Here is a 24,899-nt window from a genome sequence, read left to right on the forward strand (position 1 = left end):
TAATGACACATGAAAATGATAAGAAATTCACATCTCAATGTCTGTAAATAAAGTTAGATTAACACCAAGCCACGCCCATTCTGTGGCTGCTTTCATCACCATTGAGTAGTTTCAACAGAGATCTTCTGTCCTGCAATGCTGAAAATATTACTATCTGACCGTGTATGAAAAATGTATGATTATGACTGTTCTGGAGGAAAACTGTACAACCATCAGCCCCCATATCAACCCCTTACTGGTCCCATCTGAAAGCTGAGGGGAAGTTCATTATTTCAGTTTGCGGTACCTCGGGGGTGTGGGCTGGGCTAGGAGGGGTGTCAGAGGAGATTCACTCAAAGATGCAAAGATCGAGCCAGGAAACAAACTTGCTCCAGGTAAAGGAGAATCAGAAGACGACTGTCCCGGCCAGCCAGGGAGCTGGGGCCACAATTTATGAGTAAAAAGGAAGAGAGAAAACTTCATCCCATTGATAACCGTTTTGGAGGTTGATATTATTGGTGTTTTTTTTTTTCTTTTTTGAGACAGGGTGTCACTCTGGAGTGCAGTGCCCAGGCTGGAGTACAGTGCCCAGGCTGGAGTACAGTGGCACAGTCATAGCTCACTATAGCCTCAAGTTCCTGGGCTCAAGTAATCCTCCTACCTCAGCCTCCCAAGTAGTAGGGACTGCAGGCGTGCGCCACCACACCCAGCTAATTTTTTTCGTTTTTTGTTGAGACACGGTTTTGATATGTTGCCCACGCTGGTCTCTAACTCCTGGGCTCAAGCGATCCACTAGCCTTGGCCTCCCAAATTGCTGGGATTATGGGCATGAGCCACCACGCCCAACTTGCTTTTTCTTCTTTAACAGATTGGAGTCTTGCTACGCTGCCCAGGCCGGCCTCAAACTTCCGGGCTCCAGAGGTCCTCCTGCCTCAGTCTCTGGAGTAGCTGGGATTACAGGTGTGAGCCACCATGCCTGGCTCCAATATTATTGTTGTATTACTATTTTTACTTTTAGCAGAATCAGACTGGTGTGCATTTTCTTTCTTTCTTTTTTTTTTTAGATGGAGTCTTGCTCTGTCACCCAGGCTGGAGTGCAGTGGTGCGATCTCAGCTCACCACAACCTCCGTCTCCTGGGTTCAAGCAATGCTCCTGCCTTAGCCCCCTGAGTAGCTGGGATTACAGGTGCCTGCCACCACACCCAGCTAATTTTTGTATTTTTGGTAGAGATAGGGTTTCACCACGTTGGCCAGGATGGTCTCAAACTCCTGACCTCAGGTGATCCACCTGCCTCAGCCTTCCAGAGTGCTGGGATTACAGGTGTGAGCCACCGTGCCTGGGGCCTTGGCATGCATTTTCTACTTCCCCATGGGTGCCTATGGGTCGGTCCCCCCAAAACACATCTGAATGGAATATCCACCAAACAGAATACGTTCGGCTTCCCAGGCTTTTAACTCTTTTAAGATATACTTCAGCACAGCCAGAACTGTGATACAAACCAAAGGGTTGGAGGCTGGTCGCCAGAGAGCCATGCATCCTGGCGTTTGCCCCAGAAAGAGGCAACACAGCAAAGCAAAATAGAGTTGACCAAACCAAGGAGGGAAAACATCTTACTCCCCACCCGCCAAATGCTGCTTGCCAGAAGGATGTCCACAGGGGAAAATGGTTGGCTTTGCCAGGGACTGAAGGCCTCACTTCAGGATCCATGCAGGCCCTGCTCTGAAGGCCACCCAGCGCCCAACCACGGAACAACAGTGCCATCTGCCCTGAAGCCTTGGTTGGCCTCTGAAGCCAATGGCTTCTCACTCCTTGCTTGGAACTGTGTGATTTTTTTTTTTTTTTTTGAGACGGAGTCTCGCTCTGTTGCCCAGACTGGAGTGCAGTGGCACGATCTCAGCTCACTGCAACCTCTGCCTCCCGGATTCAAGTGATTCTCCTGCTTCAGCCTCCTGAGTAGCTGGGATTACAGGCGCCCACCACCATGCCAGGCTAATTTTTGTACTTTTAGTAGAGACGGGGTTTCCCCATGTTGGCCGGGCTGGTGTTGAACTCCTGACCTCGGGTGACCCGACGACCTTGCCTCCCAGAACTGTGTGACTTTGACACCCAGCACACCTTGATGTCCTGTCACACTTGCAATTTCTCAGCGTTTTTTGTTTTTTAATTTATTTTATTATTATTATTTTTGAGACAGAGTCTTACTCGCTGCCCAGGCTGGAGTGCAGTGGTGTGATCTCAGCTCACTGCAGCCTTGACCTCCTAGGCTCAAGCGATCCTCCCGTCTCAGCCTCCCAAGTGGCTGGGACCACAGGCACACGCCACCACACCCGGCTAATTTCTGTATTTTTTTTTAGAGACAGGGTTTCGCCAGGCTTTCTCAGCGTTTTTACATCCATCATCTTCCATGAGGCAAAGAAGGCAGCAGAGGCAGGACCAGCAACTAGTTCATCAAGATCCAGACTTAAGTGTGATATTTTAAGAACTGTGGTAAAATACACATAACGTAAAATTACCATCTTAATCACGTTTACGTGTAGAGTTCAGTCGCGTTAAATACACTCCCATTGTTGTGCAACTCTGAACACCGTGCATCTCCAGAACTCTTCGTCATCCCAAATTGAAACTCACTAACTCCACATCCTCTCCTTCCCACAGCCACTCTTCCACTTTCCGACTCTGGGAGTTTGACTCCTCTAGGTACCTCAGATCAGCGGAATCATGGAGTATTGGTCCTTTTGTGATGGGCTCATTTCCCTCGACTGCTAATGCCTTTAAGGTTCATTCTCATGGTACCAGGTATCAGAACTCCCTTCCTTTTTCAGGCTCAGCAATATCCCACTCTACGTATTCCCATATTTTGTTTATCCACTCATCCACTGATGGATGCTGGGTTGTTTCCAACTCTTGGCTCTTGTGACTTACTGCTGCTATCAACACGGGTTCATGCTCTGCTTCAGGCCCTGCTTTCGGTTGTTTTGGATATACTGACTGGGACATTTTTTAAAAATTAAAATTAATGCAAAATCTCCACAATTAACACAATATCAAAACTATTAAGTAGGTGCAAACGTAATTGCAGTTTTTGCCATTGAAAGGAATGGCAAAAACTGGGCGGATGCGGTGGCTCATGCCTGTAATCCCAGCACTTTGGGAGGCAGAGGCGGGTGGGTCACTTGAGGTCTGGAGTTCAAGACCAGCCTGGCCAACATGGTGAAATCCTGTCTCTACTAAAAATACAAAACAAAACAAAACAAAAAAAAAAAAACAGTTAGCCAGGCGAGGCGGTGGGCACCTGTAATCCCAACTACTTGGGAGGCTGAGGCAGGAGACTCGCTGGAACCTGTGAGGCGGAGGTTGCAGTGAGCCAAGATCCTGCCACTGCACTCCAGCCTGGGTAATGGAGCAAGACTCCATCTCAAAAAAAAAAAAAAAGTAATGACAAAAACTGCAATTACGTTTGCACCAACCTAAAGTAGAACCAAGGCTGCTATTTTCCCACCTGTCTGATGAGGGCCCCTACCAATCCTCACTTGGCCTCTGCCCAGGTTCCTGGGAGAACCAAGAGATGGCTCCCTCTCTCGCTGGCCAGCACACGGTAGGACCTGCTCCAGTGGCTTGGTGCTTAGTCCCTCCTTAAACTGAAAATTTCAAGGATCTCTGTGTACCTCTGTTTTTTTTTTTTTTCTGGCTGTGCCGGTAAAGACGGATTTTAATCACAGCCTATCGCAATATTTCCCCTGCCAGTGGGACTTCTTCCATTTTGACCAAATATTTTATTTACACATCCATTTATAATTTATACCGTGCCCACTTTCAGAAATGATTAGAAGTGGAGACAAGGTATTAATAAACCTATGATGTGGAACATATCTATTAAACCAATGATTGGTATTCAGGCTGGGACGCAGCTGCCCCTGGCCTCCCCAAGCCTTCATTTCTCAGTCTCACTGAATTGCAACCACTGAGGCCATAAATTAATCCCCACACAAGGCATTGATCCTGCACATCGGAGAAAGTTAATTAAGGTCATTGCCATTACAAGCAGTGATACTTTCTGTTCTTTTGAATTTGCTTCTGACAAGAATTTTTGCCTAAATGTGAAAGCCTGGACTTTTTGGAAATTTTCATCATTTAGGGGATATGACTTTCATACATAGCTAGCTCTACCTTACTGCTACATTATTATTATTATTATTATTTGAGACAGAGTCTTGTTCTGTCGCCCAGGCTGGAGTGCAATGGCACGATCTCGACTCATCGCAACCTCTGCCTCCTGGGTTCAAGCAATTCTCCTGCCTCAGCCTCCCAAGTAGCTGTGACTAAAGGCACACACCACCACACCTGGCTAGTTTTTGTATTTTTTATAGAGACGGGGTTTCACTATGTTAGCCAGGCTGGTCTCGAACTCCTGACCTCAAGTGATCCACCCACCTCGGCCTCCCAAAGTGCTGGGATTATAGGCGTGAGCCACCGTGCCCAGCCTTGTACTTTTGACCTCTGCTTCCTTCAAAAAACAGTCCGAATTTTCCCCCGAATATTTCCGTTGTACAATGTTTGTGCTTCTACCACCTGCCCTTTAAACTTTGGTGTTTTCTGCCAGGTCTCATCTCACATCACATTTCTAGGAAATCCCATTCATCTCCAGGACGTCGGTTCCCTGTGACCATCATGAGCCCCTGCCAATCTCTCGTGCAGGTGTCAGACCTGGTGTGTTGCCTTGCTTTCTGCAGAAACTTTGTTGTCCGGAGGTTCCAGGCCACCCCACATGCCTAAGTCCAAACCCAATCCATGGCTTTTTTTGGGGGGGGGCGCATTTTCACTCTTGTTGCCCAGGCTGGAGTGCAGTGGCTCTGTCTCAGCTCATTGCAACCTCTGCCTCCCGGGTTCAAGTGATTCTCCTGCCTCAGCCTCCCAAGTAGCTAGGATTACAGGCACCCGCCACCATGCCTGATTTTTTTTTTTTTTTTTAAGTAGAGATGGGGTTTCAGCATGTTGGCCAGGCTGGTCTCGAACTCCTGACCTCAGGTGATCCACCCGCCTCCGCCTCCCAAAGTGCTAGGATTATAGACATGAGCCACCGCACCTGGCCCCAACCCATGACTTTTCTTAACCAAACCAACTCTGCCTTTTTTGTTCCCTCACCTTGATGGGCACCCTATGTACCTATGCCCCCAAGCCAGAAGTTGCTGTCATTTCTTGGACTTCTATCGTGCTCACTGAGCCAAGCCTCGCAGATTCTGCTTCTGAAATGACTCCCAAATCCATCTCCTCATTTTCGTTCTTTCTGTCAGTGCCTCAGGGCTCTCTGACCCTCTCTCTGCCACTGGTGAGCACTGACTGCTCTGGAGAACACTGTTTCTCAAACATTCCAAGCCAGCTGACGTCCCTCCCACACGGGGCCTCCTTCTCTTAAACAAACACATGCTTACTGAGTGTATTCTCTTTCCATGGATGCTGTATCAAATAACGGAAATGTAGTGGCTTAAAATAACACAAACTTATTCTGCTAGTTCTGGAGATCAGAAGTCTGAAATGAGTCTTATGAGGCAAAAATCAAGGTGTCCGCAGGGATAGTTCCTTCTGGAAGCTTCAGGTGAGAATTGATCTCCTTGCTTTTCCTGTTTCTGGAGTTAGATGGCGCTCTTTGGTTTGTGGCTGCGTCACTCCAATCTCTGCTTCCGTCATGGCATCTCTGCCTCTTTACTTTGATTCTCCTGCCTACCTCTTAGAAGGGCCCCTGTGATTAAACTGGGCCTGCTCAGAAGATCCAGGAGAATCTCTTCACCTCAAATCTTCACTTAGGCTGGGCTCAGTGGCTCACACCTGTAATCCCAGCACTTTGGGAGGCCGAGGCGGGTGGATCACGAGGTCAGGAGATTGAGACCATCCTGGCTAACACGGTGAAACCCCGTCTCTACTAAAAATACAAAAAATTAGCCGGGCATGGTGGCGGGTGCCTGTAGTCCCAGCTACTCGGGAGGCTGAGGCAGGAGAATGGCGTGAACCCGGGAGGCGGAGCTTGCAGTGAGCCGAGACTGCGCCACTGCACTCCAGCCTGGGCGACAGAGCAAGACTCAGTCTCAAAAAAAAAAAAAATCCTTCACTTAAGCACACCTGCCAAGTCCCTTTGTCCATATAAAGAAACAGGTCTCACAGGTTAGAAGTGAACATCCACACAAAGGTTCTGAGGATTCAGATGGGGACATTTGGGGAGGACCACTGTTCTGTCTACCACGTTGATGATCAACATTGCATGCCAAGCTAGGCACTGTGCTAAACTAGAATAAAACAAGGAATAAATTACGGTCCTGTCCTTTAGGAACTCAGAGTTCAATGGCAGATGATTTTAAAGTAAAGTGCTGGTCAGGCGAGGTGGCTCACGCCTGTAATCCCAGCACTTTGGAAGGCCAAGGTGGGTGGATCACCTGAGGTCAGGAGTTCGAGACCAGCCTGGCCAGCATGCTGAAACCCCGTCTCTACTAAAAATACAAAAAGTTAGCCGGGCGTGATGGCGGGTGCCTGTCAGCTACTCGGGAGGCTGAGGCAGGAGAATCGCTTGAACCCGGCAGGCAGAGGTTGCAGTGAGCCAAGATGGTGCCACTGTACTCCAGCCTGGGCAACAAGAGCAAAAGTCCGTCTCAAAAATAAAAATAAAAAGTAAAGTCCTATGAGATTTGGGATGAGGACTAAGCTCTATTTTTTTATCTTGCTCAAATTCCTACCTAAGGGGTCTAAGGAGTCATGCCCTACAAATCATAATCCTCAGCAGATGGGTTTTATTTGATCCTATATATTGTGACTTACTTTTCAATCTGACTGGCATAACAAGGAAAAAAATATTTAACCCCAAATATATATTTCCTTGCCATACCTCGAAATTACCCTGCAAAGTCTCTTGTGGGAAAAATCCACATTCTATAGAGAATCCATTTCCCCCTTTGTTTTCCTTCCTTTCTTTCCAGATCCAGGAGATAATCAACTAACAGCCAGGCACCCTTTTAGGTCTGATAAGAAACATTTTAGACCAGCTGCGGTGGCTCACGCCTGTAATCCCAGCACTTTGGGAGGCCAAAGTGGGTGGATCACCTGAGGTCAGGAGTTTAAGACCAGCCTGGCCAACACGGTGAAACCCCATCTCTACTAAAAATACAAAAATTAGCCAGGTGTGGTGGCACACGTCAGTAATCCCAGCTACTCAGGAGGCTGAGGCACGAGAATTGCTTGAACCTGGGAAGCAGAGATTGCAGTGAGCCGAGATCATGCCACTGCACTCCAGCCTGGGTGACAGAGCAAGACTCCGTTTCAAAAAAAAAAAAAAAAGAAACATTTTACAATCTGCTCTCTCTCTCTCTCTGAAGTCTGTTATCTAAGAGATTCCTCTGCACAACGAAACTTGGTCCCCACAATCCTTTATCTTAACCCGAACATTCCTTTCCATTAATCCCAGGTCTTCAGATAAACTCAACAAATTGTCAACCAGAAAATATTTAAATTTACCTATAGCCTGGAAGCCCCCACTTTGAGTTGCCCTGCCTTTCTGAATCAAACTGATGTATTTCTTAAATGTATTTGATTGATGTATCATGCCTCTGTAAAATATATAAAATCAAGCTGCGCACCGACCACATTGGGTACCTGCTCTCAGGACCTCCTGAGGGCTGTGTCATGGGCCATGGTCACTCAAATCTCAGATTTGTCTCAGAATAAATCTCTTCAAATATTTTACAGAGTCTGACTCTTTTTGTCGACAGGGAGCTTTCCTTTTTTTTTTTTTTTTTTTTTTGGAGATGGAATCTCGCTCTATCGCCAGGCTGGAGTGCAGTGGCACGATCTCAGCTCACTGCAACCTCCACCTCCAGGGTTCAAGCAATTCTCCTGCCTCAGCCTCCCGAGTAGCTGAGATTACAGGCACATGCCACCACGCCTGGCTAATTTTTGTATTTTTAGTAGAGACAGGGTTTCACCATGTTGGCCAGGCTGGTCTCGATTTCTTGACCTTGTGATCCGCCTGCCTTGGCCTCCCAAAGTGCTGGGATTACAGGAGTGAGCCACCGCGCCCAGCCTCGGGAGGGTTCCTTGGAAGCATAGAAGGGGCATGTGGCCTGGCCCTCTCTACCCTACTTGTTCTACAGGGCCCAGCTCAGACATTATGAGGTGAGATGTTCTCCAACTCCTCAGGGCAAAATTCATGCTTCTCTCCTCTTTGACACTTTGTTCATATTTCTAGTACTTACCTCATTGTAGTACAGCTCTTTGGGCCACATGCTTTGCTGATTACAAATTCTTTGAAAGTAAGGCCTGTGTTTTCTGCAGAATCATCCTGCCAGCTAGAATCACCCCCTCCCCACAATCCTTTTGCCAAATCCTCTGCACAGCAGCACACAGTGGCCTCAGGACATGCTAGTGCAGTGAATAAGCTCATGAACTAAAGTGCTGTCAGAGAGGGAATGGGCAGGAGGGACGCATGCAATGATACTACAAAAAAGAATCGGGGCTGGATGCATGGCTCACGCCTGTCATCCCAGCACTTTGGGAAGCCGAGGCAAGAGGATGACTTAATCCCAGGAGTTGAAGACTAGCCTGGGTAACATAGCAGGACTCCGTCTCTACCAAAAAAAAAAAAAAAAAAAAATTAGCCAGGCATGGTGGTACACACCTTTGGTCCCAGCTACTCAGGAGGCTGAGATGGGAGGATTGCTTGAGCCCGGGAAGTGGAGGCTACAGTGAGCTATAATTGCACCACTAAACTCTAGCCTGGGTGACAGAGTGAGACCCTGTATCAAAATAAAAATAAAAAAAATAAAAAAATAAAAAGATGGTGGAATCCACACCATAAGAATACCTCAAGAAGCAAGAAAAGAGTACAAAAGAGCTCATTCACAATCCAGGTCCCTGACCTCAGGTGTTGGCAGCCAGAGTGGCTTGTCCCTTTGCTTGTCCCTTTGATAAATGTGACTGAGCCAGCTGTATTTGCTACAGCAGAGCCCACAGCTGCACATCTCTGAGATGAGATGATTTTACGAGCTAGAACACATCAGCTGACAGCCTTTAAGAACAGAGAGATTTCAGGCAGGGTGCGGTGGCTCACGTCTATAATCCTAGCACTTTGGGAGGCCGAGGCGGGCTGATTGCCTGAGCTCAGGAGTTCGAGACCAGCCTGGGCAACACGGTGAAACCCCATCTCTACTAAAATACAAAAAATTAGTGGGGCGTGGCAGTGTGCACCTGTAGTCCCACCTACTCGGGAGGCTGAGGCAGGAGAATTGCTTGAACCTGGGAGGCGGAGGATGCAATGAGCCGAGATCGTGCCACAGCACTCCAGCCTGGGCAACAGAGTGAGAATCCATCTCCAAAAAAAAAAAGAGATTTCTAGAAGTATTATTACACTAGATCACAATTTTTCTTTTCCCAAAAAAGTTGATCTTCCACTCTGTTAGCTGAGCCAGCCCAGCAGGAATTACCTGTGGTCCTCGACAGCCACCCTGAGACTTGATTCATCAAGATGAAGCCTATTCCCTCACCCATCTCCCAATCATTTTCTGTTAATTTTGTCCCAGGTTATACAACTTGCTTTAAACCTGGTTCTAAAGCTAAGAGGATTGAATCTGCAAAACTTTGTCTAAGAAAAGGAGCCTAGAGCACCCACGTCTGTTTAGCTTTGGAAAATCACGCACATCCCTGAATTCCAAACAGATGGAAGACTTAACTAGCAGGTGGGTTTGGGGACCAAGCACGAAGACAAGGCCACCTACTCTTGTGACTTCCGGACCTTCTCTTTAGGCTCCCATGTATCTTTTGCCTATAAAGGAAACAAAACTCAGAAGACTAATTGGAACATTTCCGAGTTTCCTTTGCAAGGTCTCCAAAACTTTCAGGCACTCCCCTCCTACATCCAAAATGGCTTGTCATCAGTGTTTCTGTTCAATCTGGGAGCAAACAATATCAAAACTCCATCCTCCCACGGCTCCGTGTGCAGGGTAGCATAGCACGTGAACCGAGTGTCCAGCTGGCCATGCTACCTTCAGAGTCCTTCACTGGCTCCTCCAGATCACCTCGCCAGCACCACTTTGTTCTCAGGGAACTGCAGCCCAATTTCCTGAAACAAAGGTTCAAATCAATTTGCAGAGCAGCAGTTTTAATGAGCTAAGAGTGGGATAATACCATAGGTTTTGCAAGCTGCAGCTTCTATTCAATTTAATTACCTTCCTCTGTGGATTTCAAATCAACCAGGGCTTCAGACAAAGGGGGAATTTCATCACATTCCCAGAACACTGCATGGCAGGTATATGCCTACAGACCAGAATGTGCTAAAGTAGGCAGCATCCATCAAAACTGACATAACCACGGTGAAGCTGTCAGGTGAAGGGTTCTAACAGTGATACCAGGCAAGACAGAAAATACTCATGAATGCTAACGCTTTGTCACTGCTTGGAGAACTATGTGGAATGGACAGAGGCATCACCGGACAAGATAGCTTACTCCTCCTTCATCCCAAGCCATCACTCTCCTGCCAAGTGTTGTCATAAGGCCACACTGTGTGGGCAAAGAATGTCAGGCAAAGAATGTCAACGGGGAGGGGAGAGCATCTTTAAGCTCTTCTCTCGATCAAACCCCCAAATCCAGTTCAGCAAGCGTTCGTCAAAAGCCTGCCATATAACAGGCACAGAGCTGGTGCTGGTGGTTTAGAGGTCTGAGGACATCATCTCTGCTTCCCAAAAGCTCATAGACTCCCAACTATAACACAAAAATGGTGATAAGGGAGATGTAAAGCTTAATTGCAAGCACAGAGACAAAGGGGCTAATTCCAGCTGGGTAGTGTGGAAGGTGAAATTGAGTCTCGACTAATCAGTATCCCTGGGGAGTGGGAGTCTGAGAGCTGATGGGCATGCTCCAAACAAAATTGAGAGGCCAGAAGATCAAGGGCTTGTTCAGGAAGTGATGGTGACTGATCTGCTATAACCTGGTATGTGCAATGCTCAGGAACATGCCTTGGGTGCCTCGAAATCCAGCTAAGAAATGTAGGATGTGATGGAGAGCCACTGAAGGCTTTTCAGCAAGAGTGGTACAGTCTGATCTATTTCAGAAAGGGAACTGGCTGCAGTTGGTAGCATGAACTAAAAGTGAGGCAATGCAATCAACACAGGGCTCTTCAAATCTTAAGAGGATTTCCACCCATTAGGGAATTGATTTGTTAGGACAATACTATGTAACTCGAGCAGCAGAGTCAATTTCAGACTAAGTGCTCTTTGGCTGTTCAGCGCTAACCACAGGAGTATCTGGATGCTCCAGTTTAAAAACGGCTGGGATGCCAGCACTGCTTCTGCTAACCAGCTTTCGCTCTTCATACTTGACCTGCACTCCGCATCAAATTTCCCATCTTGCAGTTTTGATGAAAGGAAGTGATTGTTTTATCAATTACATTTTCACACTAACCTTCATACTAATACCATTCTCAGAAAAATGCTTCAAAGGGCATCAATATGGCATAGGGCTAACACCTGCGGCAGTCACATCTGCATTTTCCCACTGACAGTGGAGCCTTGGGGTTATTTCATCTAGAGCAAGGAACAGCTCGAGGAGTCCCCCAAATCCATTTGATTTATATGGAAAGAAGTTTTTATTTCTAAAGTCCAGATTAGATTAATGTCATATCAAATCAACTCAAAGCGAGATACCTAGCTTAAAATGGATTCACCGCAATGAGTACAAACGGTACATTGTCCTTAGGAAAGGCTGACCATCCCATCTACTTACATTTACAAACTTGAAGCACAGTATATTCAAGCTAGATTTATGGTGCCACATTAATAGGATGTTAAAAATAAAACAGCCAGGGCACACAAAGCCTTCTGTGACCTGCTAATGCTTCTCAAAATCACATCATGGCAGATGCAAAGAATTATTTCCCCAAGAAAAACAAGACCTTGACTCAGGGCAATTTTCTGCACAACCAGCATTTTTTTTTTGGATTGTTGAATTAATGCTTGTCACGCATTACTGTGAAGTGCATGATTATACCTACATAATATATTGCTACAAACTAGGTTTATGAGTTCCCAAATTCTGGGCCGCATTAACAACTAAGTGACTTGTTAGGAGTGATTCAGGATAATTTTCTTAAATTCATAAGATATTTGTTGAATGACTATTTGAAAAGGGCTTATTTTCTCACTGACCACTGGAGATCTTTAAACTTTCAGGTAACACTTTTAAGTCTTAAAAGCATTACTGCTGAAGTTTGGGGATTTAAGCTAAGTCACGAATTTCTGGAAAGTAGAGTTACAACTTTACAAATTCACACTGAGTTCTCAGTTACATTCGTTTTACCATTTACTATTAGGAATAAAATCAAAGGGCTGGGCTTAACTTCAGTCAGACCTTTGACCTTAAGGACAGAAGGAAGAAGAGAATTATAGTTCACACATAATAAACACATCTCCAAATTATTAAAAAGCCATTTTATTATAAATACATTTTAGTTGTAGCAGTAAAATACATTTTGTTACCATGAATCTTTGAAAACGAAAGAACTTCACTGAGACAATGAGCACACTGTAGGAACTGTAGACCCCAAGTTGAAAACTTGTTCTATGGAACCAAAGTAGCTAACATAATTCCAAAACTAAGTTAGAAAAGATAAAGACAAAGAAGGAAGAAAATAAAAACCCTAGAGAGTGGCTTTGGGGTTATTTTATGGTACAAAGTCACTTTTACTTTTAAGGATAAACTCTTTAGGTATTAGAGCCTCTTAGATGAGGTATCGTTTACTGCAAAGAAAAAAAATTGTTATAATTTTGCCATAAATTATGCTTATTTAGATGGCTGTATAACTGGTACTTTGAAGAGATGAACCTGACCACCTCAGTTTTGTACAGCTTCCCTCAGGAAGACTTCCCAAAATAAGACCCAGTATGAATTTGCTAAGTAACTGATCTATGAAGTTAACTGAACAAGTTCAGATAAGAACTATATGAAGCATTAAAAAAAAAATCCTGTGTCACTAATAACAGGACCCTTTAATAAAATGCAAAACTCATTATCTTTATAATTTAGAAGAGAAGTATTTTAATCACCATATTTACCTAGGATACAACTACTACATATAGCCAGTACCTTTATGGGGTTTAAAGAATCAGGTCAGATGACTGGCACAGAAATCAAATACAGTACAATGTCATATACATGGATTTATAGGAAGCAGGCATGGTCTGGATTTATGAAAATCCAGGACCCTTCCTCTGTAAAGGGGGAGGCTGGGAAACATTCTCGGCTGCACTGACACTTTGGGACTTCAACCAGGACAAAGAGCCCTCTGACCTACTGAAAGATATAAAGAGGTCTTCGCATACAAGTTATCGTGCAAAGCAAAGTGTAAATAAACTGAAGCTCCCCTCTAAGTTGGGACTGCATAAAGTAACCTAGGCTCCTCTCCAAAGGTTAGTGAGCCTTTTCAGTAGGAAGGACTGTGTCTTAAGAAAACTCCAAAGCTGTATATTCTACGATGGTCTTCATGTGTACTTTTACACCTAAGTCATTCTGTATTCTATTACCTTAAAAATAGGTTTTTGTGTCTTTCTAGTATCTCAGTAAATTCAAAGGCAAACTAAAAACCAGAAGCAGAGCCCAGTACCCCCCCAAGATGCAGTCCAGTTAAAACAGCAACAACACACAAATTAAACAATACCCAAAGACCTGACAGGTTTATTATATTATAAGCAGTTTCTTTCTCAAAAATAACTTGCTCATACATGTGCACCTATGACTTATGAATAATTCATGCTGTGTAGGTGGTAGATCCCCCTAGGCTGTTTTGCAAACACATATAGATGTTTTTAAAGGTAGCAAAGTAATCAGAGACATTTATTTTCTGCCATATATAACACTTCAGGCTCTCTCTAACACCTGCTGGCATGGCAGAGAATCTAAAATAACTGTTAACCTGAGAAACACATAATTTGAAAAACAAATCCTTTGCCCTCACCACCCTCTCCCCTCCAAGAAAAAAAAAAAAAAACATAAAAACTAAAACATTTGCCAGGCGCAGTGATGCCTGTGATGCCTGTAATCCCAAAGTGATGCCTGTAATCCCAACACTTTGGGAGCCCGAGGCGGGCAGATCATGAGGTCAAGAGATGGAGACCATCCTGGCCAACACGGTGAAACCCCGTCTCTACTAAAAAATACAAAAATTAGCTGGGCGTGGTGGTGCACGCCTGTAGTCCCAACTACTTGGGAGGCTGAGGCAGGAGAATCACTTGAACCCGGGAGGTGGAGGTTGCAGTGAGCTGAGATCATGCCACTGTACTCCAGCCTGGGCAACAGAGCGAGACTCTGTCCCCCTGCCCCCCAAAAAAACTATTATTTTATTATTTAAGGATTATCCGTGGTTTTCGATGCTCCATGCCATTGCCATCTTAGGACAGGGACTCCTGCACTTACTGCCTCGATACATGCTAGGTGCACTCTCATGGCATTCTGATGGCTTCTTTCCAGGATTCTCACTTCCATGCATGTGGATCAAGATTGACCCTAAGCACACCAAACAAATGCACAGCTTCCAGACCGATGCCCATGCAGCAGCGTACACAAAAGCAAACTCACCCTAAAACCAAAGAGCTCCTTCACCCTACTGCGGAAGAGCAGTGCAGACCCCAGCAGGGGTGAGAGTGAGGAGGGGTGGTGGCCAATCCAAAGGGCCTGTCGCTCCATGGAGACCTTTCTCCACAAATGTTCCAGTCATGGCACCAGAATTTATAAAAATGTCTCCAGAGATCACTTTTTTTACACTGAGTAAATAAATGCATGGTTGAAAAGACGTTCAGACTCTGAAGGTCTCTGAGTCTTTCAAACTGTGAGAATCAGACCAGTGATTTTCAGTGTGGTTCCTGGACTGGCAGCATCAGCATCGCCTGGAAACTTGTTGGAAATGCAAATCATCAGGCTCCAGACCAAAATGAGAAATGCTGGGGGTGGGTCCAGCTATCTGAATTTTAGCAAGACCTCGAGGCAATTCTGATACTGGCTCAAGTTTGAGAACCATTGCTCCATCCTGTTCACAATTCTAAAATCTTAAAACAGGACAGATTTGTAAATAGTACTATGTGACTTCTACTCTGTGTTGCAACCTATGTAATTTGCCACCCTTTCCCCTTTACTTCTCAAACATTAAAAAAGTATTAATGAAAACACTTCATAAAACCAAAAATTTCTTAAAAGGTAATATTGATTTCCCCTCCTCTACATAGTTCTAAGGCAGGCAATCACATGCTAGTATGCAAAGTAAAATACAGAAGAGACCTCATATATGAGGTAGAAACAGTTAAAAAGACTCCCCACGAACATAATGAAAATTTCATATTATTTAATGAACTCATAGAATTATATAAAACTTACTATGCTTTATGCTTAATATCTGTATCAAAATAAAAGCTCTCTGTTGAACAAATTGCAAATAAAGTCTGGTCTAATACTCTGATAACTGAAACTATATGAATGTCTCTGGGTTTTCTTAACACTCCAGTTTTAGACGCTTTAGACAACCACTGCGGAACTGGGTTTAGGATTTAACCACAGTTCACGTTTCTAAGTCTAGATTCTTCTATTAGGTAGGTACCTCCCTCCAAAAAATTTTTAGAAACTGGTAACTTTAAACTTCACTCCAAAGTAGACATTTTCAATTGGTTCAAGAATTTTAAACATTACCTTAAAATTGTTTTTAAATCTCTTGAATCTCATATTCTAGTTTAAAGTAATAACAAAATGTGTTTAGTAAGATTCACTCCTTGCAACAATGGTCTTGACATTACTAATCAAAAAGGTATGAAAGTAGAAAGTGTGAATTTAGCAGCTTTAAAGTCTCAGCTAATAAATGTCCATCCTCAAGCAGATGGGAAATGTGAGGAGCATATCTTAACGAGCACTTTCAAGACTAACATGTCAGTTACTCCTTCAAGATGGAGATGGTGTCTTTTAAGTGACTGGCACCACTACGGGATATTTTGAACAAGAAATCATAGATAGAACATTACCTATTCTTTCTAATTTCTAGACGGTTTGAATGTGGATCAGATGGCAAAGAGTGGAGACAAATCAGATCCATTAAGACATTTATACCTTGAGATTCAGGAAGACATATAGCACGGCAGTAGGAATTAAGGATTTCATATGTTAAAGGGATGGTGAGCAAGAAATAATGTCTGATAAATCATAAAAGGCAAATTACTACCATTGAGGAGCTGGAGGGAAAAAAAAAACCAAAACAAAAAGCGATAGCTAGCCTACATGACATTTGAAAGCACCAATTTGTATCTTTCAATACATTTAAAGTTTTAACCTTGTATTTTTATAGATTCTTTCTGGGATTCCCTTTTTAAAAACAACTCCACTATAAAATAATGCTATAGAAGGTGTCTGTTTTTAAATGAGTATTTCAGTAAGTCTAATTTTCTTAATAACAATGGTTGAAATACTAAAATTTATCTTGAAATTGTTCTTCACACCCTGACTCTTAACAAAGGTGGCTCGCTCTAGCTAAGGGGGCTAGAGAAACATCTTTTATGTCTGCAGCTTTGCTCTTGACATGAAAAATATTAAACACATAAAATCAACTACACTAGAGCAACACAATACTATATATTAATTATCCCAAAGTTGGGAAATTCATTAGCTTTCTCAGCAGCTCCAATGCCTCCATAAAAAAGGAGAGTATTTTCATAAATTGGTCTTAGAAGTTGCTATGTTTAATTAGGTAATGCTTATTCAGTGGGAATTCTGCTTATTTTACTTATTCTGCAGTTCTCTGAAAAGACCAGTTGATGTTTACATCGAACCTAAACTTATTCTAAAATCTGATGATTTAAAAAAAAAAAACCTACACAAAGCAGTTTGTTATTTCACGTGTAAAAAATGACCTGGATAGAAAACATATCTGTGTGAGGAAAGGAAAATTAAGGTCATGTCAGTTTAAATGGTCAATAATTAACTACTGATTAATCAAAAACAAAGTTCTGCTATAACAATTTGGCAAAGCATATGCCCAAATGACAACCAAAACCCCCTTTAAAAACACACAAGAAAATATCCATGTTAGACGGAATGAGGTTCTTCAAATCATAACAAAATACCATTTTTAGATCATGAAAAGAATTTTTTCAGCATGAAGGCTCATTTTACAAACTCTATAATCCAAAATATCGTCTTTAAGGTTAAAAAAAAGAAAATCTCAAGTAGCACTGAAATTAAAAAGTGAAACAAATATTCTGACAAGAAAAATAAAACTTCAGGGTGATACAAAGGACAAAGATGTAAAAAGACATTATGTGAACAATTAACCTCACTTAGAAAAAAATCTGTTCTGAAGAAATGGAAGCTGGTAATACTTGGTATTATCTGAGAGCTATCATCAAGTTTTCTGGAAAAAATTTATATACATATATACATATACTATACATATATATGCATATATAAGGGTTGAACCTAGCATATAAGTTATGTTTCATAAATCTGGTTTATGGGTACTTGCTACTACTACTCAAGTAATACCCAAAGAACATCAGCTGTACTCAGAAGACATGTCTCATTTTGATGGAAACTTGCAATGATTCTTACACAAGACTTGTTCAAAATGTTGTAAGATACTATGCGTAAAGAGCAGGTTCTTTAAAGCACGGTTGGAAAGATGGCATTATGTAATGCTGAGGAAGAGTAAGCTTGTTATAAGTCAAAATAAGCATTTGATGCAGAATCTAAGAAGAGTATCAGATGGAAGCAGCATTAGAATCCTTGACTGGCTATGGAAATAAGGAATGAGGAACACTCATATACTCACAGCAGAGCGGTGGGCCAATAAGTAGCTATTAATTTTAGTTTTTAGAAATAACTGCTTAGAACAAGGATGTCATGACAACTTAATAACTTCCTTATCCAAAGCTTCCATCATCAACATATTTATATAAGGTGATGGGGTGCATCATGACCCCATGACCCTTAACTAAATATAAATATAAATAATTTTAAAACTGATATTTTTTAAAGATTCAAGTATAGAAAACAGAAAATTAGGCAATAACCTCATGACAAGGGGTCAACTGAAAGCCCTGACCTGACAATTCTGTCTTCATATTATCAGATTGCTTTTGAACATTTATCTAGCTTGCGTTGTAGTCCTGTATATGGGGGCTGGGGAGTGGATAATCACTGATGGGAAAATTATTTTCCATAACATCCTCACATCAGAAAGATCTAATTTTCATTCAGACTATGTCTTGAGTTTTGTCACAGACTTAAAAGCGCATAGCTACGTGGCAAAACTTTTTCTTCTTTTCTTCTTACTGAAGTATGTTGAGTAAAATTTGACATTACTAAATGTGGTGATCTGACATCACACAGAGAAAGCGTGGTGCTGTAACTTGCTGGCTCAGTTTTCCAACTGTGATTTATACTAACCATTAACACGTCTGCAGTTTACAAGTCTATGTCTGCCACCTTACACAGAGACCCGCAGCCTGTAACGCGAAGCCACACACCAATGAACCGCACTCTTAGCAGAAAGGTAGAGCTGAATAAAAGAAGCACACGGCGCTTGTCCTGGAGCTTGCTAACCATTAACCAAAGGCACTCTTTTATCCCAAACTGTCTGAGGATTAAAAGGGGTTGCAGCTGGCCAACATAAACTAAACTCCAATCATAGAAGAAATGTCAGTAATTTTTCTTTACCTTTGCCACTTTTCAACCTGGTTTTAAAAATGTACTTTGATTATAGGATGGCCTATCAAAAGTGGTCTTCCAAAAACCTGTTTTTGAATGGATCATCAGGAAGATTGGGTTCATTCGAAAGGTTCCCCAGCCTCATCTTATTTTTTTTAAAAAGTTTATATTGTAGTTTCAAGATACCTCTGAAATATAAAAGTAGTATTACAAGGTCAGGAAAATAAGGACATATATTGCTTTAAACGTGTGACAAGACCTAAGTTTCAAGAGGGTAAACATTTTCCTTTGGATTTTACCAAAATTCATTCAAAGCAATTTTTAGATGGTAGAATATTTAAGATGGCTATTTAAATTTTATATTGTGTACAAGTTCAATAAGGGGTATTTTAGAAGAATTGAAAGACATGAAAAACAAGGGTAGTTTTCTGCCCCAGATTCTGATGAATTTTGATACATTTTTGACAAACATTATATTTCTTCTTTAATGGTGTTCCTCAAACAAGACAGCTAGCAAAATATTTGAATTGCCATGTATAATGTCACGTTTTAATGTAAACATCAAATAAGGTACCAAAATTTTTACTGGAGGGAAAAAAACCCAAACCTTAAAGCGGCACAATTCTTTATACCACTGGAGAAGAGGGAAGCCAGGTTACAAACATTTACACATGCATAGTGAGAAAAAAAGAATTTTACTAAATTCACGCATTTTTAAAATAGTTATCAAGTCTACTAAGCACCAACGATCCTAAAAATTTTTCAGCTTCTTGATTTGTTTAAAAAAAAAAAAAAAACACACACACACTATCAAATTAACATTAAAAACAAGCTTGAAGTGTAGCTTGTCCAAAAAATAACTAAGTATGCCAACGTTTTTTTCACATTTCAAAAAACAGTGGCATACAAAATATGCCTGCAAAGAATGCCTTTAACTCTATCCTACGGTGGATGGAGATTACAACAACACATCATACATAGTCTAAAACTATAAAAGTTTTAGAATGCATCATCATGTCACAAAAAAAAAAAAAAGCTGATAAAACTTATTTAGAAGATGCTGCCCCTTTATTTTAAAAAAAATTTAAATGAATTTAAGCAAAAATAACATACATTTGTACATCAACTGGCCATTTCTGGTACAGAAACCCAGCATATGGTAATATTATTGAATAAATGTAAATGCTACTTACAATTTTTTTTTCTTTTTAAATACATTTTAGACAAACTTTTTTTTTCTTTTTTTTTTTTTATAGTTGCACAATTAACCTCTTGGCTGCTAGCTTGATGCAAACATATGTAACAATACACAAATTTAAAAATTTTTTTATTCTACATAAAAGCTGTCAAAGTTTTGACACATCAAAAATGCAAAATAATGGAATATACTTTAAAAAAATTAGTTGCAAGTCTAGCAGCAAAGCAATTAAGTGAGAACATATTTAATATTAAAACAAAGGGAACTGTGCATCTATAGATGAAGTCCAACTACCTTAATTCTACTGATACAAACAGAAATTAAAACATTCTCCCTTGACGGAAAAAAAAAGTGATTATTTAAAATATGAGTAAAAGCCATTGCTGCCAGATGAGCTCCCCAGGCTCAGTTCCTGGAAGAGAGACAGAGGGTCGCTACTCTTCTTGGCTTGCTCAGGAGGGGGCCTGGGCTTTGGAGGGGCCCGCAGAGCGCTGGCATAGGACATGGCGGGCTTGCCCCCCGCAGAGCTCTGGGGGCTACTGCTATTGGCCGACTCCGCGATCTGCTTGTTGGGCATAAGGGGTGGAAACTGGCCGAGATGCTGCAGCACACTGTAGTTGAAGGAACTGGACACCTCGAGGTTCTCCGACTTCAGTTGATCCTCAGGGGGTTTGACAGTCTTGGGTGGCGCTAAAAGCAGAGAACAGTGACACAGATTTAAGGATGAGCCCAGCAGTGTTCATGTGCCTCATTCACTCAGTGTGTCTGAACTGGCTCTCATCTCCAGGAACTCGGGGACAGTACAGCCACAAGGACAGACACCTTCTGCCACAGAATGTTGAAATCACAACACATCCAACCAAACATCTCTATCTTATAGACACATAAAATAGCCATGAGAAGTGGAATAGCTAACACATAAAAACTAAAGTTCAAATCCGAAGGCTTGCTGAAAAATAAAAAACTAGTTTGTGTAACTGTACACTTTGATATTTATTCTAGTAACTGCTCATAGTTTGTAAACAGGCACATGCTCTCTCTTAAATTAAAAGGAGCTGCATATCCAGACTCCTGGTCAAAACAGCTTTTATTACTAAGCTAAGTAATAGTGCCATGGGATTCCATTTGTTTACAATGCTACCCTTCCTGTATTATATACTGAGTAACATGGAATAAGATGTGCGTGTGGGGACTGTAAATGACTTCACATTTCCTATAATCTGCCTGACTTTCAAGGTCCCTTAAAATGTGACTCCATCCTTCCTAACCAATTTTATTGCTCACTAAACCATAGCTTGCTTTCAAATAACTGCTTTTCTTTTCAATCTTTTAAAACTTTATATAACATTGTACTGGATTATAAACATAATACAAATTCACTGAGGACAATTTGAAAATTTCAGAAAAGTCCAAAGAAGAAAGTAAGTCATTCATACTTCTAAATACTAGAGATAAGCCTTAAGTTGTTGATTTTTCCCTAAGTACTTGATTTAGAGTATTTCATAACTTACTTACGCAATGTCTCATTTTTAGAAATTTTCATTATCACCAATTTTTCTCTTCTCTAGACTGTGATGTTCCAGGTCAATATTTCTAAATACTCATGGCTCCTTCCTCAGGATAAATGCCTAGGTGTACAATGGGATGCACGAGCCATACAAATTCATGTATTTCATGGCTATTTCCTCAGGATAAATCCCTAGGTGTACAAAGCTTCTGACAACTGTGGCCAAACCACTCTGCAGGAAGATGCTGCCCATGTGTACTCAGCCAGCCATGTTTGCCCATTGCCTTACCCAATCACAGCACTGGCATGATGACTGTTTAAAAGCTTAGCCTATTTTATTAAGTAAATAATTATCTTGTTGTGGTTACAGTTTGCATTTCCTTGATAGCTGGTGTGTATGAACAGTTTTCCCTGTTTATTACCTATTTGCAGACTATCTCTGTCCATTATTCTATTGGACATACTATTCTATTGTTTTTTCCTATTATTTTGTAGGCACTTTTTACATATGAAGAATATTATTCTTTTGTTGTATGTTGCAAATATTTTTACCTGTTTTGTGATTTCCCTTTTAATGTTATTTATAATGCTTCCACTTTGTCGGCAAATGTTTTAGATTTTACTAAGCAAATCCATGAACCAGTTCCTATGCGAAGTCAGATAAGTATACCTTTTCGTGAATCTTTAAGGGTTTCCTGTTTCAAATTAAAATTTTATAATCTATCTGCAATTTATTTTATTATGTGGCATAAGGTAAAGATATAACTGTTCATTTATTTTTCCCTCGAATGGTTAATCATTTATTGAATGGTTAATTAATCATTTATTGAATAATCCATCCCTTCTATACTGATCATACTTTTATTATTACTAAATTCTTTTGTGCATTGAAATCTGTATCTGGGCTTTCTAGTCTTCCTGTTCCACTGAACCGTGTTTCTATTCCTGTATCAGTATTGTTTAAGTTTTTTGTGGCCCTATAATAAATTGTGTTCTCTGCTCTTTGAAGTCCTCCTTCTTTACTTTCCTCCTCGATCTCTTTTCAGATAAATTCTGGATATTCTCACAGACCTTCTATTTAATTAAACAGGCAGGTGAGCCATGCTCAGTCTGCTTTTCCTGCTTTCTCACAGGTTGCTTCTCATATCTGGAATTTGCCCATTTACCCACAGAAAACCTTGAACTGCCTTCTCAATCCAATAAATATTTATTGGGCACTTACTATGTATTCGCTGCTGTGCTAGACCCATGAAAGTATACAGTTGGTTAGAGCAGCCCTTCGTAAACTTATCATTTTATTGTGGAAATAATATATAAACTCATGGCATGGCTAAATAACAATAGAAGTGGAACAATGAAGGCTGATAGGTCCTAAGGGAGTTCTGGGAGAGCCAGGAGGGAATCTACATAGAGAAGATGAAATCTGGGATGAGTCCTGAAGGATTTAAAGAGGTGGGGAAAGACTAGGAGGGCACAGGAGAGACTAGTAACAATCTCTCAGTTTCTGTGCTTTCCCTGCTTCCTTTTAGGTACAGAAACCCCACCCATCACACTAAGCTTAAATTGGGCACGTGGTTGCTCAGCTAGTGACTACATTTCCCAGCTTCCCTTGTAGCTGAGTATGGCTAAGTAATTCAATTTGGCTTAATTAAATATGAGCAAAAGTGTGCATGCAATTTCTGTGTCATCTCTAGCTTGAAGATAAGCCACTTGCCTTGAAACACTGTCATGGCAGAAACCTAGCTTTGACTACGCAACAAAGACAATCCTTTAGAGGACAGTGGGACACAGTAGAAGGACCTTGGGCCCTTCAATGACTTTGTGAAGCAAAGCTACTCAGATAGTGTGAACTAGCCAATTAGGTGAAAGAAAAATAAGTTTCTATCTTATTTAAGGCACTGTACTTTGGGGTCTCTTTGGGACAATGGCTTAGCCTTTACCCTAACTGATACAGGTAGAAAAGGACAAGAATGGGAAGCATTTCCTCATTATAGTCTCCTCTGAACACAGTAAAAGGTTAATAGTAGACAATAGAAGGCAGTAACAACAGAGAGGTGAGTTAGTTCCTCTTGTACAAAGTTTTCTGCCAACTATTCCACCCTCTTTAAGGGTACAGTATCTAAACTGCACATTTAGCACTTGGTTTTATGTCATTTCATATTGATTGTCATTGCTTTACGTATGTTAATCTTATTTCCCAAACTAGATAGCTCCTTGAGGGAGAGGACCATGCCATCTTTTTCACTGAGCTCTATGAGTATGGCACTCTGCTTCTTGAAGGCCCTGTGGTTAGCGGGCCACAGAGACTGTCTCTTCCTTCCTTGTGTTCATGTCGAGAAGAAAGTGTCCCATTGGAACATACTTGATTCAGATTGGGCTGGATTTCTTTTCCCAGAAATTTCTGTATGTGTATGTGGGGCGGGGCGGGGGGGCGCAGGTACAGACCGAGAGAGAAAGTGAGACCTTTAGCTAGATTACTCTGGAAACCAAAAGACACTTAAAAATACATAGAAGAACAGAGTGATCAGAAGACCAATTTACAAGGAAAAGCAGGACAAAGACGCAGGTACACAGAGGAAGCCATAGGCCCTGGAGGGAGATGCTGAGACCATCACATCTAGTGGCTATTTACCACGGGCCAGGCACTTTGTGCTATGCTCCTTCCATGGATTAAACACAGTGACCAGAAAACTATCGAGCTCCCCTCATCAACCCAGCTGGCTCCTGGATCTTATTTCCAGTAAAACTGTTTTTACCTGAGCTACTTTGGGTTGGTTTCTGTTTCTTGCAATCAGATGTAGCTTAAGACAATCATCAAATAGAATGAACTCAGATATTTGATCTTCAGATATTTAGAGAGGTAGCTCTATCCTTGAGTTCAAAATAAGTAAAAAACTGAAACCACAAGAAACCCCACTAATATTTCTTTTTAAAACCCAGACCACAATGGTTCATTTCCTCTAAAACACACTAGTGACACCTGATGGAAGCTACTTCACACTCGATATGACAAAGTTTCAAAAGCATGTTAACATCAGCAATACAGCTGTCCAATATAACATAAAACTAGAATTCAGAGGTTAAAGTGAAAATATTTCACTTTTTAGCTTTAGTATTTTATTTATTCAATATGCTAATTTTATAGTACTAGTTTAAAATTTTAAAAATTCATAAAATTGTTCAAAATGATTTTAAAGCATTTAACATCTTTCTAGTATATTTATCACTTTTCCCTTTAAATGTCACTGATTTTGTGAATAAAACAATGGCTTTCAAGAACAATTAGTTTAACAAATATTTCAATATAAGTGTTTTTTGCTGTCTAAAATAATATATAAAATAAACATGACTTTCATTGTTCAAGAACTTACTATTTTTATTTACTTAAGACTTATTTAACCATGTTCTCAGTTTCATAGCAATGTAATTAGTTTTAACTGTTTTGTTTTTGTTTTTTTTTTTTTTGAGATGGAGTCTTGCTCTGTCGCTCAGGCTGGAGTGCAGTGGCG

General features: G+C 41.4%; 1 protein-coding gene across 3 annotated transcripts in view; it reads right to left on the minus strand.

The window, feature by feature from the left end:
• Positions 1 to 12,419: 12,419 nt before the first annotated feature.
• HELZ (helicase with zinc finger) overlaps positions 12,420 to 24,899 on the minus strand; it is a 176,704-nt gene continuing 164,224 nt past the window's right edge. For 2 of the 3 annotated variants that reach the window (XM_032179047.2, XM_032179045.1), the window contains exon 33: positions 12,420 to 20,573. In XM_032179047.2, coding sequence (XP_032034938.1) covers positions 20,239 to 20,573 — 335 coding nt within the window. In that variant the 3' untranslated portion in view covers positions 12,420 to 20,238. The remainder of the gene's footprint in view (positions 20,574 to 24,899) is intronic. The other variant, XM_032179046.2, reaches the window with a different exon arrangement.

This window comes from Hylobates moloch, unplaced genomic scaffold, assembly GCF_009828535.3.
Source record: "Hylobates moloch isolate HMO894 unplaced genomic scaffold, HMol_V3 SCAFFOLD_15, whole genome shotgun sequence".
Lineage (NCBI taxonomy): Eukaryota > Metazoa > Chordata > Mammalia > Primates > Hylobatidae > Hylobates > Hylobates moloch.